Genomic DNA, 17,245 nt, shown 5'->3' on the forward strand with positions numbered 1-17,245 from the left:
AAAGTATATGAGATAATAACGTGAAAATGTTATAGGAGAATATATATCATATGAAAAAATTATATATCTATGATATATGTTAGATAGTGTGACACCTATCATATAATATGACCCATACAGTGCAATTGTGCTAGTGAATATGTAGTGAAAAATATGATGAGATGAAAAATATATTTATATAACAAAAAGGCATGGGGCACATAAATGCATGACATTATACATATATTACTAGAAGATATTTAAATTCTTTAAAATATAAAAAGAGGTTCAAATGCACTGGTGATGATGACGCTCAAGAAGATGACCAACTCTGAAAAATAGCAAACGTCAGGCGAAAGAACTAAGAAGAGAAGGAAAGAAGAAAACGTAAGTATAAACGAATAAAAACAATTAATATAAAAGTAAAAGTAAAATGACCATAATACAATGCACTCCACTAGGAACCACCCAACAATATTAAAGAAATGAAACAAAACTATTTGTCTCATTGAGACGATGGGGGGTTAAGGTGTTCAACACAGTGATCCACCTTGCCTCCTTCTGTGCCAGGATTTTTTTCCAGTTACCTCCTCTAGTGCCTGGGTAGACCTTATCAAAACCACTCACCTGGAGACCAGAAGGGTCACTGTTATGAAACTTCTTAAAGTGACGCGGTAATGTCTTGAGCTCATCCACATTGTCAGTTTCTTTTGCTGCCTTGATATCCAAGACGCGTTCTCTAGTTCTTCTTCGGAGTTCTCTTGATGTAAGGCCTACATATATTCTGTTGCAAGGGCATTTTGCACAGTAGATCACCCCAACTGTGGTACATGTGATGGTATGAGCAATCTTATATTGCTTCGTACCATTTGAATTTGTAAAGATTTTCGTAGACTCCATATTGGGGCACGTCACACAAGAGTCACATGGGTGGCAGCCCCAGCTTGGGCCCTTGGATCCAAATAAACTCTTAGCTGCTGCCCCCCCCCCCAGGTGGCTGTTACCAGAAGATATTTTAATTTTTTTGAGCGTCTATATGTAATAGCAGGATTGTTTGAGAGAAGAGAAGAGAGAAATAGACTTCATCACAAGAACCGCCGGTTTTCAGTCATACATGTGAGTATGTGAGTGGCTGCTGTAAGCACACCCTAGCAATTTGACCTCTCGCGATGCAGTGCATCAACTGTAGAGCCAGCTGTCAGTCAAAGTGCCAGGGCGTGTGTGGCGCCCCTGAGGGTTCGGTCGCCACAGGGGTACTGCATCTCTTTAATGAGGTGTGGTATCTCTCCTTCGAGGTAAGGATGGTGCAGCTGTCAGGACCCCACCTCTGCATTCAACACTACATCTCTCCCACCTGTAGGGGGGCTTTAAGGCACCAGGGTGCTGCCCCAGCCGGGATAAGTGGAGATGGGGGAACCAAAGTAAGGGGGAACCTAGTAGTGGGTGAGGGTGGAGGATACACTTAGAGGTTACACGTACTAAATTCATATTTAATAGCCAGCCATCTTAAGTTCAAGGTCTTTGATTGTGATCTTCATCGCTGAACGTGGCTTTCTGTGTGAACCTGTGTGTCCTCGAACTCTGGCCTTGTGTCGAGGAACGGGCAAGAGTTAACAGCTGTCTCTACCCGGTCAAGGTCCTTACTTAAGAAGGCCTGGAGGGGAGCGGAGGAGTAAAGCTCCGCAGGCAAAAGGATCCCAGGGGGATGCAGACTGAGCGGTATACGCCACCTGTCCTCACTATTCTGGCCTAGTCTGAGGGATTCCTGCTGCAAAAGGGGTACCGGCCCCCGATATCTGACTCTGTCACTACAAGTCTTAGTCAGAGAAGCCCGGACGCTCAGTGGATCCCACCGGGTAACGGAGCGGAGTCGCCACCCGTACCCTTGTTCTGTGCATAGTCCAGAGGGAGACCCGGCCTTAGTACACGCACCACAAACGGACAGGAGAGGACCTAGTGGGAAAGTCTAGGAAAACTCTGGTGCGGGGTCCTGACCAAAGCACCTGAACTACCTGGAGGTTGTTGGACCCCCGGTCCTGGTGGCCGCAGCGCGCCGTGAGGAGCAGGGAGAAGTCTTGCAGCTGTGCATTCTACCGTGAGTAAAGCTTGGAACACTACCCCTATGGCCTCCGGTTTCTTATTGCAACGCGGCACCGCACTACACTCCACAACATCTTCCACAACAGTTCCCATCCTCTTGTCCTCTCTGCCCTGAGGCCCTGCTCCGCTTGTGGGGAGTAGCACCATCTTCTGCTGCCGCTACATCCCGCTTCAGAGGATTGAACGCAGAGCTGGTGAAGAATCACCAGGCACCACAGGTGGTGTAGTCAATACAACCACTCGATTAACACCAACCCTGAAAGCCCATTAAATCTTTTAATGTGACGGCCCTGGGCACGGAACGGGTCCTGGCCACGGCTACATCCCCCAACATCTGACCCGGCTCCGAGTACCCCTCCATCTTCCCAGGGAGGACTGTGAGCGTCACACGTGCCTGCAGGAGCCACTCGCAGTGCTATGAGCTGCAATTGTAGACGCTTTGTACACACCTGTATGACTGAAGGCCGGTAAAGGTTCTTGGAATGATTTAAATTCCATTTTTTTCCCATGAGCTGCACTTTCAGTACAGCAGTTGGGCACCTTTCTATACTATTAACCTGCACTGCAGGTCAGTAATGTGGCGCCCCTGCGGGCTCAGTCGCCACAGAGTTATTGCACCCCACTTAAGGGTGTGATATCTCCTCTTCCAGGTAAGGATGGAGTACCACACAGGACCCCAAACACACACTCAACACTACACCACTCCAGTTCTGAAGGGGGCCTATATGCACCATAGTGCCGCCCCGGGCCGGATTGGAGGAGTTGGGGGGAACCAAAGTTAGGGGGAACCATGTAGTGAGTGAGGGTGGAGGAAGCGTTTATTTTGAGCACTTAGCTGGATCATATATATATGGAGGCCATCTTGGTATCATTGTCTTTGGTTGTGGGTCGTTGGTCGGTAGACAGCACAACGCTGCAGCCAGCTGAGGGTCCACGGTCCTCGGTCTCAGGCCTCGAGACGAGGAGCGGGGCAGAGTTGCTGTAGGCTCTGTCTCGGTCAGGGTCCTGAGAGTAGGAGGCCCAGGAGGGGAGCAGAGGAGTCAAGCTCCACAGGCGAAAGGATCCCAGGGGATATGGACAGAGCGGAGCCACCACCTGTATACCTTATTCTGGCCTAGACAGAGGGACCCGGCCGGAAGAGGGGTAACCGGTCCCCGATCTGACTTTGTACTTCACGTCTCTGTCGGAAGAATCCGGAGGCTTATGTGGATCCCAGGGGGATACGGACGGAGCGGAGTCGCCACCTGTATGCCCTAATCTGAGTTTACCCAGAGGGACCCGGCCTTACGCCTCAGCCTCACCACAAGTCACCAAAAAGGGCGCCCAGTCGGTCCGGCAACTACACGCTGCCCATAGGGACATCGCAGCACCCGTACGGGACTCAGTGGGGAACACACGGCGGGAGAAGTTGAGCAACAGAGGAACACACTAGAGCGGGGTCCTGGCAGGTGCTCCTGAACTACCTGGAAAGTGCTGAGCCCCACCCTGACGGCCGCAGCTCGCCGTGTGACAGCAGAGAGAAGCTCTGAGCTGATAAAAAGTGAATAAAGACTCAGATGACTTCAACCGCTATCTCTGCCTGTTCTTTCTACCGCGGCACAGCACCAACCACCACTCTACATCACATCTACACTGCCCTGAGGCCTACTCTATCCGTGGAGACTAGCACCAACTAAGCTGCCCGGAACACCGGCCTCAGAGGACTGTCGCAGCGCCAGTAGTCATTACCGGGTACCACGGGTGGCGTCACGAACATTTACAAACCTACCCTACTTCCCCTTTTTAGTTTACATTTTTATCCCCCCTTTTATTTTTGGACTGACCACCCTGGGTCACGGAATGGGCCAGCCACTGTGACATCCCCCAAATCCATCAAGGCCCGGTTGGCAAGTACCCCGCTGCCCAGTGGGCGCGTCAATAGTGTTTGAGGACATGGACATAATAGGTTCTCTTCACATGCCACTGTCATTCTGAGGTTGGGCTTCACAGGCAATAGTGATTTTATATGTAGCAATGCAAAAGTACTTTTGAATATAGACAAGTGATCTAACGTTCAGTTTCAAGTTGCCTAAGGGGACTAACAAAGTAAAAGAAATGTTAAAAATCCACAGCCATTTTCTCACGTTAAGAGAAGTAGAAGTAGACGTTCTGAGAAAAGTAGATGACAATCTGGTCAGAACTGACTCGCATTATGTTTTTCAGGGTTTGTCTGCAGGAACTTCTCTCATGCTTTGATCAATGGAACATGTGTCAGGACCAAGAAGCTCTTGGAGAAAGACAAAACAGAGATCCAGTGACTTTCTAGTAAGTGTTTCTCAAGTACATTCGCATATCACTCACACATTCTTATCAATTTCACTCGGGGTTATTTAGTTTGGAAAAACGAAGGCTTAGGGGTGATCTTATTACTATGTACAAGTATATGAGGGGACAGTACAAAGACCTTTCTACTGATCTTTTTACTCTGAGGCCTGAGACGGGGACAAGGGGGCATCTTCTACGTCTGGAGGAAAGAAGGTTTAATCCAGGGGCGGACACAGACTGTAGTGGGCCCCTGTGCAAGAAATTTTTGGGGGCCCCCCCCTGCTCTTCATAAGGCAACAAAGTTATGTAAACATAACCCCCCCATGTGCAGCTCACCCCACCGTGCATCTCACCCCACCGTGCATCTCTCACCCCCCCCGTGCATCTCTCACCCCCCCCGTGCATCTTTCACCCCCCCGTGCATCTTTCATCCCCCCATGTGCATCTCTCATCCCCCCATGTGCATCTCTCATCCCCCCCATGTGCATCTCTCATCCCCCCCATGTGCATCTCTCATCCCCCCCATGTGCATCTCTCACCCCCCCCATGTGCATCTCTCATCCCCCCATGTGCATCTCTCACCCCCCCCCATAGTGCATCTCTCATCCCCCCCCATAGTGCATCTCTCATCCCCCCCCATAGTGCATCTCTCATCCCCCCCACCATAGTGCATCTCTCATCCCCCCCACCATAGTGCATCTCTCATCCCCCCCACCATAGTGCATCTCTCATCCCCCCCATAGTGCATCTCTCACCCCCCCACCATAGTGCATCTCTCATCCCCCCCCACCATAGTGCATCTCTCACCCCCCCACCATAGTGCATCCCTCATCTCCCCCCCCACATGTGCATCTCTCATCTCCCCCCATAGTGCATCTCTCATCCCCCCACCATAGTGCATCTCTCATCCCCCCACCGTAGTCCATCTCTCACCCCCCCCATAGTGCATCTCTCATCCCCCCCCCACCATAGTGCATCTCTCATCCCCTCCCACCATAGTGCATCTCTCATCCCCTCCCACCATAGTGCATCTCTCATCCCCTCCCACCATAGTGCATCTCTCATCCCCCCCACCATAATGCATCTCTCATCCCCCCACCATAGTGCATCTCTCATCCCCCCCACCATAGTGCATCTCTCATCCCCCCCACCATAGTGCATCTCTCATCCCCCCCCATAGTGCATCTCTCATCTCCCCCCATAGTGCATCTCTCATCTCCCCCCATAGTGCATCTCTCATCCCCCCCCATAGTGCATCTCTCACCCCCCCCACCATAGTGCATCTCTCACCCCCCCACCATAGTGCATCTCTCATCTCCCCCCATAGTGCATCTCTCATCCCCCCCCATAGTGCATCTCTCACCCCCCCCACCATAGTGCATCTCTCATCCCCCCCCATAGTGCATCTCTCATCTCCCCCCATAGTGCATCTCTCATCTCCCCCCATAGTGCATCTCTCATCTCCCCCCATAGTGCATCTCTCATCTCCCCCCATAGTGCATCTCTCATCTCCCCCCATAGTGCATCTCTCATCTCCCCCCATAGTGCATCTCTCATCCCCCCCCCATAGTGCATCTCTCATCCCCCCCCATAGTGCATCTCTCATCCCCCCCCCATAGTGCATCTCTCATCCCCCCCCCATAGTGCATCTCTCATCCCCCCCCATAGTGCATCTCTCATCCCCCCCCATAGTGCATCTCTCATCCCCCCCCATAGTGCATCTCTCATCCCCCCCCCATAGTGCATCTCTCATCCCCCCCCCCATAGTGCATCTCTCATCCCCCCCCCATAGTGCATCTCTCATCCCCCCCCCCATAGTGCATCTCTCATCCCCCCCCCCATAGTGCATCTCTCATCCCCCCCCCATAGTGCATCTCTCATCCCCCCCCCATAGTGCATCTCTCATCCCCCCCCATAGTGCATCTCTCATCCCCCCCCCATAGTGCATCTCTCATCCCCCCCACTCCTAGTTAATTGTATTTAAAAAAAATAAAACTTGTTATACTTACCCCCATGCGATCCCTGCAGAATCCTGGCGCTCGTCCAAATCGCTGACACCAGGTTCTCCTGACTTCCGGCCATGTGACGGCGCCGTCACATGACCGGAAGTCAGGGGAATCATGAAGGCGCTGCCGCAGCATCGCAGCGCAGCGCTGAGACGACCCGGACCCGGCGCTTAGCATGGGGCCGGGGGCCCCATGAGGAGAGAGACGCACAAGAGGGGGGGCCCCAACGGGGCTCCGAGGGGGCCCCTACCGGCCGGGCCCCATACTGGAGTCAGGACAGTCATGCCCTGATGGCGGCCCTGCTGGAGGGGCCCCCTCTCCCTCGGGGCCCCCGTTCAATGAACCGGCTGCACGGGCGGTAGTTCCGCCCCTGGTTTAATCATAATCACAGACGCGGATTCTTTACTGTAAGAGCAGTGAGACTATGGAACTCTCTGCCGCATGATGTTGTAATGAGGGATTCACTACTAACATTTAAGAAGGGCATGGATGCCTTTCTTGATAAGTATAATATTACAGATTATATACAGTGCTGTGCAAATTAATTGGGACAAAGCATTTTTTAAGTAAAATCATAAGTTGGTTACCAGTCAGTGATTCAAACCAGTTTTAACTTTTTTGAACAGGTGTGAGTGTACAACCGTGAGTAACAAAATGTGGTTTGACTGGTTTTAGTCAGAAAATAACAGCTAGCTGCCCCCTCAGCTTCAGTTGAGAGCTTGTTTCTGTGAGGAGTGGTTTAGTGTACTTTTTCTCCATGCCACAATTCCAAGTGTGTGAAGAAATTCCTGGAAGAAAATAAAGTAAAAGTGCTGGACTGGCCTGGCAATTCACCAGACTTAAATCCTATAGAAAATTTGTGGAGCATTGTGAAGAGACGTCTTGGCAAAATGGAAACCAAGGAAATAGGTGAAATGTGAGGCAAGCAAGGGGGAAGGGGAGAAGTGAATATAATGAGGGTGGAGAGGGGGGTGGGGATAGTACAGTTAGATCGTTAGAGAAGAATAGGATGCTAAATAACCCCAAAGTTTTATCTTGCATGCTGACCAACGCAAGAAGCCTGACCAATAAGGCGGATGAGCTGCAGGCGCTTATATCGGAGGAGAGGTATGACATCGTAGGTATAACAGAGACTTGGCTAGACGATAGCTACGACTGGGCGGTAAATTTATTAGATTATAGTTTATTTAGAAGGGACCGGAAACAGGGGAAAGGCGGAGGAGTCTGCTTATATGTAAAGTCATGTCTAAAACCCAGACTAAGGGAAGATATAGGAGAGGGAGAAGAGGGGGTCGAGTCCATGTGGGTAGAGATAGAGGGAACTAAAAATAATAATAAAATATTACTGGGGGTCTGCTATAAGCCACCAAATATAACAGAGGAGAATGAGAATCTGCTATTAGGACAAATAGACAAAGTAGCAAAACATAATGAAGTGATTGTAATGGGGGATTTCAACTACCCGGATATTGACTGGGAAACAGAAACCTGTAGATCTCAGAAAGGAAAAAGGTTCTTGACAAATATTAAGGATAATTATCTCTCCCAACTAGTGCAGGAAGCAACGAGAGGGAAGGCCGTGTTGGACTTAATATTGACTAATAGGCCTGATAGAATAACTGAGGTACAGATAGGGGGGCACCTAGGTAATAGCGACCATAATATTATCGACTTCAAAATGCCCTTCAGTAGGGTTATCAATAAGGGAACAACAAAAACATTAAACTTTAGGAGGGCGAAGTTTGATCAGCTGAAAGAAAGCCTTCATCTTATTGACTGGGACAAAGTTCTTAATCAAAGGAATACGAATAGTAAATGGGAAACCTTCAAAAGAATTCTGAATACTCAGTGCGAGAGGTATATACCGTATGGGAATAAAAGGGCCAGAAATAAGAGGAAACCAATATGGTTGAACAAGAACGTAAAAGGGGCGTTAAATAGCAAAAAAGAGGCATTTAAGAGATTAAAACAGGAAAACAGTAAGGAGGCACTAATGTGTTACAAGGAAAAAACGAGAACCTGCAAAAAACAAATAAAAATAGCGAAGGAGGAAACAGAGAGACGTATTGCTAGGGAAAGTAGATCAAATCCCAAACTGTTCTTTACGTATATAAATAGTAAAAGGATTAAATCGGATAATATTGGACCGATAAAAAGTGAGGAAGGCAAAATCATAGAGAAAGATGAGGATAAAGCTAATCTATTAAATAATTTTTTTTCGACAACTTTCACAAAGGAAATCGAAATAACAGGAGAAATGAGAAGTGACAAACTTAATCCTCCACTAAGTATGACAAATCTAACCCAAGCTGGGGTACAGAAACGCCTCAGTAACATTAAAATAAACAAATCACCAGAACCTGATGGCATACACCCACGGGTACTAAGGGAACTAAGTAATGTGATAGACAGACCGTTATATCTTATATTTAAGGACTCTGTTGAGACTGGGTCTGTGCCACTTGATTGGCGACAGGCGAATGTAGTGCCAATATTCAAAAAGGGAGCGAAAAGTGACGCCGGAAACTATCGGCCGGTGAGTCTGACGTCCGTTGTGGGCAAAATTTTTGAAAGCTTCATTAAAGAGGCAATTACGCAGCATCTTGATGCTAATAATCTTTTAATCCCGAACCAACATAGATTCATGAGGAATCGCTCCTGCCAAACAAACCTGATTGACTTCTACGAGGAGGTTAGCTCTCGAGTAGATCAGGGGGAACCAGTGGATGTCGTGTATCTCGACTTCTCAAAAGCGTTCGATAGCGTGCCACATAATAGGTTGGTATACAAAATGAGAATGATGGGGCTGGGGGAAAATGTCTGCAAGTGGGTAGCTAACTGGCTAAAGGATAGAAGGCAGAGGGTGGTTGTAAATGGAATATACTCAGATTGGGTAAGCGTCACTAGTGGGGTACCACAGGGGTCTGTACTAGGCCCAATGTTATTTAATATCTTTATTAACGACATAGTCAACGGGATAAATAGTAAAATACCAATATTTGCAGATGACACAAAGTTATGTAAAACAATTAATACAAAAGAGGACAGTGCAGACCTACAGAGGGATTTGGATAAGCTGGGTAGGTGGAGCATTAAATGGCAAATGAGGTTTAACGAGGAGAAATGTAAGGTCATACATATGGGAAGGGAAAATGGAAGTCACCAGTACTCACTGAATGGGAAATCATTGGGGAATTCAGAGATGGAGAAGGACTTGGGCATCTTGATTGATGGCAAACTAAATTGGAGTGCCCAAAGTCAGGCCGCTGCTGTAAGGGCAAACAGGGTAATGGGATGTATCAGAAGAGGTATAGCTGCAAAGGATGAGAACATTGTTCTTCCACTGTACAAAGCACTGGTCAGACCACACTTGGAATACTGTGCTCAGTTATGGGCCCCAATATATAGAAAGGATATAAATGAGCTTGAAAAGGTACAAAGGAGGGCAACAAAATTAATAAGGGGAATGGAGGGACTGCAATACCCAGAGAGGTTGGCAAAACTAGGACTATTCAGCCTGGAAAAGAGAAGGTTGAGGGGGGACATAATAAATGTGTACAAATATGTTAGGGGACAGTATAGAGATCTTGCCCGGGATTTGTTCAAAAGGAGGGATATTACGGTAACAAGAGGGCACTCACTAAGACTGGAAGAGAAAAGGTTTCAGCACCAGCATAGGAAGGGGTTCTTTACGGTAAGAGCAGTGAGAATATGGAATTCACTGAGTGAGGAGACGGTAATGTCGGATTCACTACACCAGTTCAAGCGGGGACTGGATGCATTTCTAGATACCAGGGAGATTTCAGCGTATACTTAAAAATAAAATAAAATAGTAGGTTGATACAGGGATTTATTCTGACTGCTGGTTTCAGAGTCGGGAGGGAATTTTTCCTCAGGTGAAGATTGGCCAAATCATTTGGGGTTTTTGCCCTCCTCTGGATCAACTTTAGTAATTACAGAACTAACAGGTCGAACTTGATGGACGCAAGTCTTTATTCGGCTTTACAAACTATGTTACTATGTTACTATGTTACTGTACAACCAAAGAACGCATGATAAACAGTGCCATACAAGTGTGGTTCCATGATGAAGAATGGAAGAATTTATGCAAAAACTTGGTAGAATCCATGCCAAAACGCATTGAAAATCTCATATCTGCTAAAGGAGGACATATTTCTTACTAAAATTAGTATGTAACAGTGCATTATAACATTTTATTCTTACATATTCAAAAATATGTTTTTTTTTGGCTTTGTCCCAATTAATTTGCACAGTACTGTATACTAGATTCCTTGATAGGGCGTTGATCCAGGGAACTAGTCTGATTGTCGTATGGAGTCAGGAAGGAATTTTTTCCCCAATGTGGAGCTTAGTGTTTGCCACATGTTTTTTTTGCCTTCCTCTGGATCAGCATGTTAGGCTATGGGTTGAACTAGATGGACTTATTTTTTAAGGTTGAAGGATGATTGTTACTATGTATATGTGTAAACAGATGTTAAGAAAAATTATTTTTTGCCTCATTTCTTTTAGGTATTGAAAATTCAAGTACAGCACATACCATCGTGTGTTTCCTCTTCAAAGTACCAGCCAAACTGTAAGTTACTCACAAAACACACAGACTGACACAGCAGTCATTTTCAGTTTTTATAATTACTTGTAAACTTTATGCCAATTTCCCCTTCAAGTAAGGGGGCATTTACTTTTTTCCCTGTATGATGTTACCCAATAATGTGCAGGAGGTGTCAGGCAGAGGATAAAGCGCACAATCGCAGAGGATATGAGAGCTGGCTTTCTCTGTATATAATACTCATGTCTAACTAGTTAAAAAAAAAAATCTGCCTTCTAACTTTCAGGCACCTGGGCTAAATGCTGAGTGCTGTTTGTTACAAGTGCTGATCGCACACTACAGCTCTAGTCTCACAGCAGCAGGACACTACTGAGATGAGAGCTGCAGTGTCCGATCAGAAGGTGTCGCATACAGCGCTCAGCATCTACCTCAGGTACCAGGGCATTATTCCACACAGCCTGAGATAGATGCAGAGCAGTATATGGAATCACACACCTCTGCTCTCCTCCGCCTGCACAGTAATCACTGCTAGTGACAGTTTTGTCACCTGGTTAAAGCCCCACTCCAGGGTTTGTTTTCTTTTATTTCAGCGCTGGAGTGGTGCAACTAAACTAGTGGTTCCTTAACCCTATTATTATACTTACTAGCCACTGTCTTCAGCTCTTCCCAGCGCCGCTTCAGTCCCACAGCCATGTTTTGACTGCAACTTTGGACTGACCTGAAGTAATGGTCAGAAGCTCTCAGTGTAAGTGTGGGGGCTTGTTGCTGGCCTTGTTCTGGATCTCATGGGCTTAAATTGAGTTATGACTTCCTGATAGGCCAGCAAACACTGGAGCAAGCCAGCAGGTCACAAACTGCTGGAGAACGTCAGGAGCCTCACGGAATACAGATGAAGATGCCGGTTGGTAAGGATGAGACTAGGGGCAGGGAACTTAGATTAGTGGCTCTACTCCAGTGCCGTAATACAAAAAAACTGCAGTATTGCTTTAAACATGAGTCTTATATTACTCAGAAAAGGTGAGGTCTTCCCTTAATCTGTTGGTTTTTTCTTTTTTTTTTCCTTCATGCCTCCAGTTTGGTTGGTCAACCTCATACAGGGGAAATGGGTAACACTTCCAGAGACAAATCTTTACTAACATCCCTTGGCTAAAGTTCAAATTAACCTATTAAATGTAGCAAGTAACATACCCCAAACTATCTGGTATGCTGGAGTTTAGGCTTAGGGAGAGGATACTTTGCTTCTACAGTTTATGGTTCTGACAGCTTTTGAAAAATATATATTTATTTATTGTTATGCATTTGACACTTTATTGATATAATGACTGATGTTTCTATTGTAATGGAAGTGTTATATTGTTAATATTTTCTACTGTATTCTGTGTTTGTTGCACTATTGATATGAAAACCTTGTGAAAATTGGCAAGAGACTTGATTACATATTAAAGTTGGTCTGTTCAATACTATGGGTAAAGTATTTTTTTTAACTGAAGGTAAATTTTAGATTAATGGATGTTTTTTAGGTTAGTTTCACTCGGCAGCTATTTTTTTCAATAATAATGTTTCAGGTATATGGTGACCTCCGACCCGTCACGTGGGGGGGCCACGCGGGGCCCTGGCTATCCTTAATACACCCCTGATACCCAGGTCAGACTACATGCTGTTCTTCTGCACTGGAATTATTTTAGAAGGATGGGTGCGGTAATCATCACCATACTCCCACATGTCATTTACTTTATATAGAAGAATTACTAATCACGATAAAGGATTCTTCATAGAATGTGTGGTATCTGTGTTGTCAGTTACCCGATTTGTTCTACTAGTGATGGTATTGAAAAACTGCCTTAACCTCCCTTTGGCCTGGCAAGTTCACCATTGGCTGGGCCTTCTTGCTCTGCTCCTGCCGGGGATGCTTCGTCCGGGGATTCTTCTTGAGCTGACTCTTCTGCAGCACTAGGCTCTTCTGCAGCACTTACAGGTTCATCTGGCTGTGGAGGGTCTTCTGGCTGTCGAAAGAAGTGGAGTACTGGGATTATGACTGCTCCTCCTATTTGAGGCCAATCTGCCGGGAAATCTCCTAAATCAGTATGGATTACTGCTTCTTCAGGTTCCTCCGGGGTGATGAGAGGCACTTCTTCTTGGGGCTTTAGCAGTTCTGGACACAACTTCAGGTGGTCTCTAGATACCGTTGCAGTTGTTCTTCCTTCATCTTTGCTAATCAAACACGTCTTCCTGTTATCAAACCTATAAATTCAACACAGGGTAGGGTTCTGTCTCCCACTGGTCATCAAGTTTGTGGTTTCTCCTTTTCCTTTTCAATACCACTTATCCTGGTGTGAAGGGTTCTGCTGGCGCACTCTTATTATAGTGGTCTTCCTGCTTGTCCTTCACCCTAGCGAGACTGTCTTCGACACAGGCTTGTACTCTTCTGTACTGCTCCTGTCTGGACGTGTCCCAGTCCTCAGTGGACATATCTGCTTCTGGTTCTGCAACACCAAGCTCCAGGTCCATGGGCAACTTTCCTGGTCTTGCTCGCATGAGATATGCTGGAGTGCAATTGGTGGAACTCATAGGTATGTGATTGTACAGATCTACCAGGTCAGGTAGTAGGTCTGGCCACTGATTTCTCTCCTCAAGTGGTAAGGTCTTCAGCAGGTCGATGACAATGTTGTTCATCTTTTCACAGAGACCATTGGTTTGGGGGTGGTACGGTATAGTTCTTATCTTCCTACACACATACAAATGGCAGAACTCTTTGAACAACTCGGCCTCGAAGGCTGGGCCTTGGTCTGTCAGCACCTGCTCAGGGTATCCATGGGGTCTGCAGAAATATGCTTGGAACGTTTTTGCTGCTGTTTCTGCCGTCAGGTCTTTGACAGGGGCGACCACCAGGAACCTGGAGTAGTGATCTACCATGGTCAGGGCATAGGAGTACCCTGACCTGCTGGGTGACAGCTTGACATGGTCCAGCGCCACGATCTCCAGGGGTCAAGCCATCTTGATGGGTTGCAGGGGTGCCTTCTGGCTGCTGTAGTCTTTTCTTCTGAGGCTACAGGATCCACAGTCTCTGCACCACTTCTCAATGGAGCTGCGCATTCCCACCCAGTAGAATCGACACTTTAGCAGGGTTTCTAGCTTTTTCCAGCCAAAGTGCCCCGCCTGATCGTGGTAGGCCTCCAACACCATCTGGATGTCCATCTTGGGGACCACTATCTGCCATACCATCTCGTGGGTCTTGGGATTGATGTACCTCCGGCACAGCTTCTCTCGATAGATGAACAGCCGGCTTCTCTCATTCCACAGCTGTTTTGCTTGGAAAGACGCATCCTTCTCCAGGGAGGAACCTTCTTGGGTTATCAGCTCCTTGATACGGCTGACAACCGGGTCGCTGTCCTTGGTCTCCTTCCAGCTGTGGTGAGGCAAAGGGTTTAACGTCTTACCACGCTGCCTCCTGGAGGCTCGTTACTCATGGATCATCCCATTCCGGTGAAAGGCAGGTAGCTCAATCTCCTCCAGGTCATCCACTTCTTCTTCTGTGTCTGACTGGTGAGGCATCCTGGACAGGGCATCGGCGTTGGCGTTCTTGCGGCCCGCCCGGTATTTAATTGTGAATTGGTAATTGGACAGCCGAGCCATCCATCGCTGTTCCATGGCTCCTTGCTTGGTTGTTTCAAGATGAGTCAGGGGGTTATTGTCAGTGTAGGCAGTGAACTTGCTGGAGGCTAAGTAGTGCTTGAACCTTTCAGTGATGGCCCAGACCAAGGCCAGGAACTCTAACTTGAAGCTGCTATAGTTCTCTGGGTTCCTCTCAGTCGGGCGGAGCTTCCTGCTTGCATAGGCTGTCACTTTCTCTAGGCCATTCTGCTTCTGACTTAGGACAGCTCCTAATCCTTCATTGCTGGCATCAGTATACAGCAAGAACGGTTGGCTGTAGTCAGGGTAGGCTAGGATCTCGTCGCCTGTCAGTATCTCCTTCATCTCTTGAAATGATTCGGCTTGCTCCTCACCCCAGTGGAATGGGGGATTTCTGCCTTTGGGGGGACTGTCCTACCAGGAGGTCTTGCAGAGGCGCTGCTTTCTTGGTGTAATCTTTTACAAACCTCCGGTAGTATCCTACTAGTCCCAGGAACTGACGTACCTCCTTGAGGTTCTTCGGCTCCGGCCATTTCTGGATGGCAGTGACCTTCTCCGGGTCTGGTGCCACTCCCTCTGGACTGACAATGTGCCCCAGGTACTATACCTTTCTCTTGAGCAGGTGGCACTTTGAGGGCTTCAGCTTCATCCCATACTGGGACTGTGACTCAAATACCTCCGCCAGGTGCTTCAAGTGGTCCTCATACGTCTTGGAGTACACAATCACGTCGTCCAGGTATAGTAACACAGTCTCGAAGTTGTGGTGTCTCAGGCAGCACTCCATCAATCTCTGAAACGTTCCAGGGGCATTGCAGAGTCCAAACGGCATACTGTTGAACTCGCAGAGTTCCATCGGGGTGGTGAAGGCCGTCTTCTCCCGATCCTCCTCAGCCACAGCTACTTGCCAGTACCCACTAGTGAGGTCAAGGGTGGAAAAGTAATTTGATTTGCAGACTTTAAGGCAGCCAGGGATTCCTCTATTCGTGATAAAGGGTATACATCTTTATGTGTAATGCGATTTACTTTTCTGTAATGTACACACATCCTCATGCTTCCATCCTTCTTCCTGACTAACACTAGGGGAGCTGCCCAGGGACTACAACTATCCCTTACTACCCTGCCTTTTTCATGTCGTGCAACATCTCCTTGGCTTTCTGGTAGTGTGCTGGTGGTATAGGCCTGTACCGTTCTTTGATGGGGGGATGGTTGCCTGTGGGGATGTGATGTTGTACCCCCTAAATCCTCCCAAAGTCAAGTGGGTGCTTGCTGAATACCTGCGCGTATTCCTGAACCACCCGGTGTACCCCCTGTTTCTGGTGAGCTGGAGTGGTGTCTGTCCCAACATGGATCTGTTGACACCAGTCCTCCACCTGGGTTGTCGGGTCATTATCCTCCACTTGGTCTGGGGAGGTTAAGGACTCCACCGTGTGGATGGAGTTGTTATTTACAGCATGTAACTTGGCAACAGTGGTATATCGTGGTAATCTGACCTCGTCTTCCCCATAGTTGAGAAGACGGACGGGCACCCTCCCATTGCGTACATCCACTACCCCTCTGGCAGTTAAGAGTGTAGGTCTGTGCTCTGAGCTAAGGGGTTCTACTACCGCCTGGTAACTCTGTCCTTTAAGACCTATTGCTGCTCTACACCATATAAGCATTTCACTCATTGGGGGAATCACAATGGGCATCGGGTCTGCTACCCGCACATTACCAATCTCACCACCGGATAACTTTACTTGCTGCTGGTACATCAGGGCTCGAATCTCCTTCTGGAGGGCTCTCCTCTGCCCCGGTCTGGCGACGTCAGCGAGCTGTTGGAGTAAAAACACCACTTCCTCCAAACAGTTATCAACAATATTAGTACCTGGTACCATATACAGTCCATTCTCATCAGAGAGAGTCTCTACTACAATGAACCCCTGGTACTTCAGCTCCACTCTCCCCACCTTTACCGCCACATCCTTAACCCCGACTAGGTTAAGAGGGAGGTTGTTAGAGGCATAAACGGAGAAATCTGTATCTGGGGGTTGGAGATTGTCCGTGGACCAGAATCTCTTGTAAAGTGCATCAGGCATTATGGTTACCTGAGATCCAGTGTCCAGCAGGGCAGGTATCTCAATGCCGTCCAGGATTATGGACAGGAAAGGTCTTCCTCCCACGAACCTGCTGTGCCAGTCTGAGGGGCCTGCTGAGTCTATTCCCGGGTGTTGGCCCTCGGACCGAGGGTTTGCTCTTTTAAAGGGCAATTGCGCACTGTGTGGCCTGCCTTCTGGCAGCGGTGGCTGACAAACTCTCGTTGAGGGTGGCGCTGGTTGTTGGTCCTTCCACGAGGTGGCGTTGTCCTCCTCCCAGGCGGCGTTGTCCTCCTCCAGGGCGGCGGCGTCCTCCTCCTTCCTCTCATCCAGGGGACATCCTCAGGGCAGTCGGCTAGCAGGATCCTTCCCTCCGTCTCTGGCTCCGTCCGTAGCTGCAGGGCACTCATCAGAGTGACCAGGTTTTTAGTCAGCTGGCGCACTTCTGAGCCCAGACTGTCCAGCTCACAAGGGGGCGCTGCCTGCACTTTGGCTTCATTAGCCAGTGGGGAAAAGGTGGGTGCTGCGGGCGTTGGAGTGGCCCTACCCTGGTAATGTTGTATAGCAGTATCTGCTGTTTCCAGGGG

The 17,245-nt window shown here is 48.1% G+C and overlaps 1 protein-coding gene across 1 annotated transcript in view; it reads right to left on the reverse strand.

Annotated features, from left to right (window-relative positions):
* Positions 1–292: 292 nt before the first annotated feature.
* LOC141221153 (microtubule-associated serine/threonine-protein kinase 4-like) overlaps positions 293–17,245 on the reverse strand; it is a 46,095-nt gene continuing 29,142 nt past the window's right edge. Inside the window, exons 16-17 of the mRNA XM_073666499.1 lie at positions 607–800; positions 293–340 (exon numbers count right to left, since the gene is read on the reverse strand). Of these exons, the coding sequence (XP_073522600.1) occupies positions 293–340; positions 607–800 (242 nt within the window). The remainder of the gene's footprint in view (positions 341–606; positions 801–17,245) is intronic.

This window comes from Phyllobates terribilis, unplaced genomic scaffold, assembly GCF_046119375.1.
Source record: "Phyllobates terribilis strain yellow unplaced genomic scaffold, ASM4611937v1 Scaffold_323__1_contigs__length_2155407, whole genome shotgun sequence".
In the NCBI taxonomy this organism is placed as follows: domain Eukaryota; kingdom Metazoa; phylum Chordata; class Amphibia; order Anura; family Dendrobatidae; genus Phyllobates; species Phyllobates terribilis.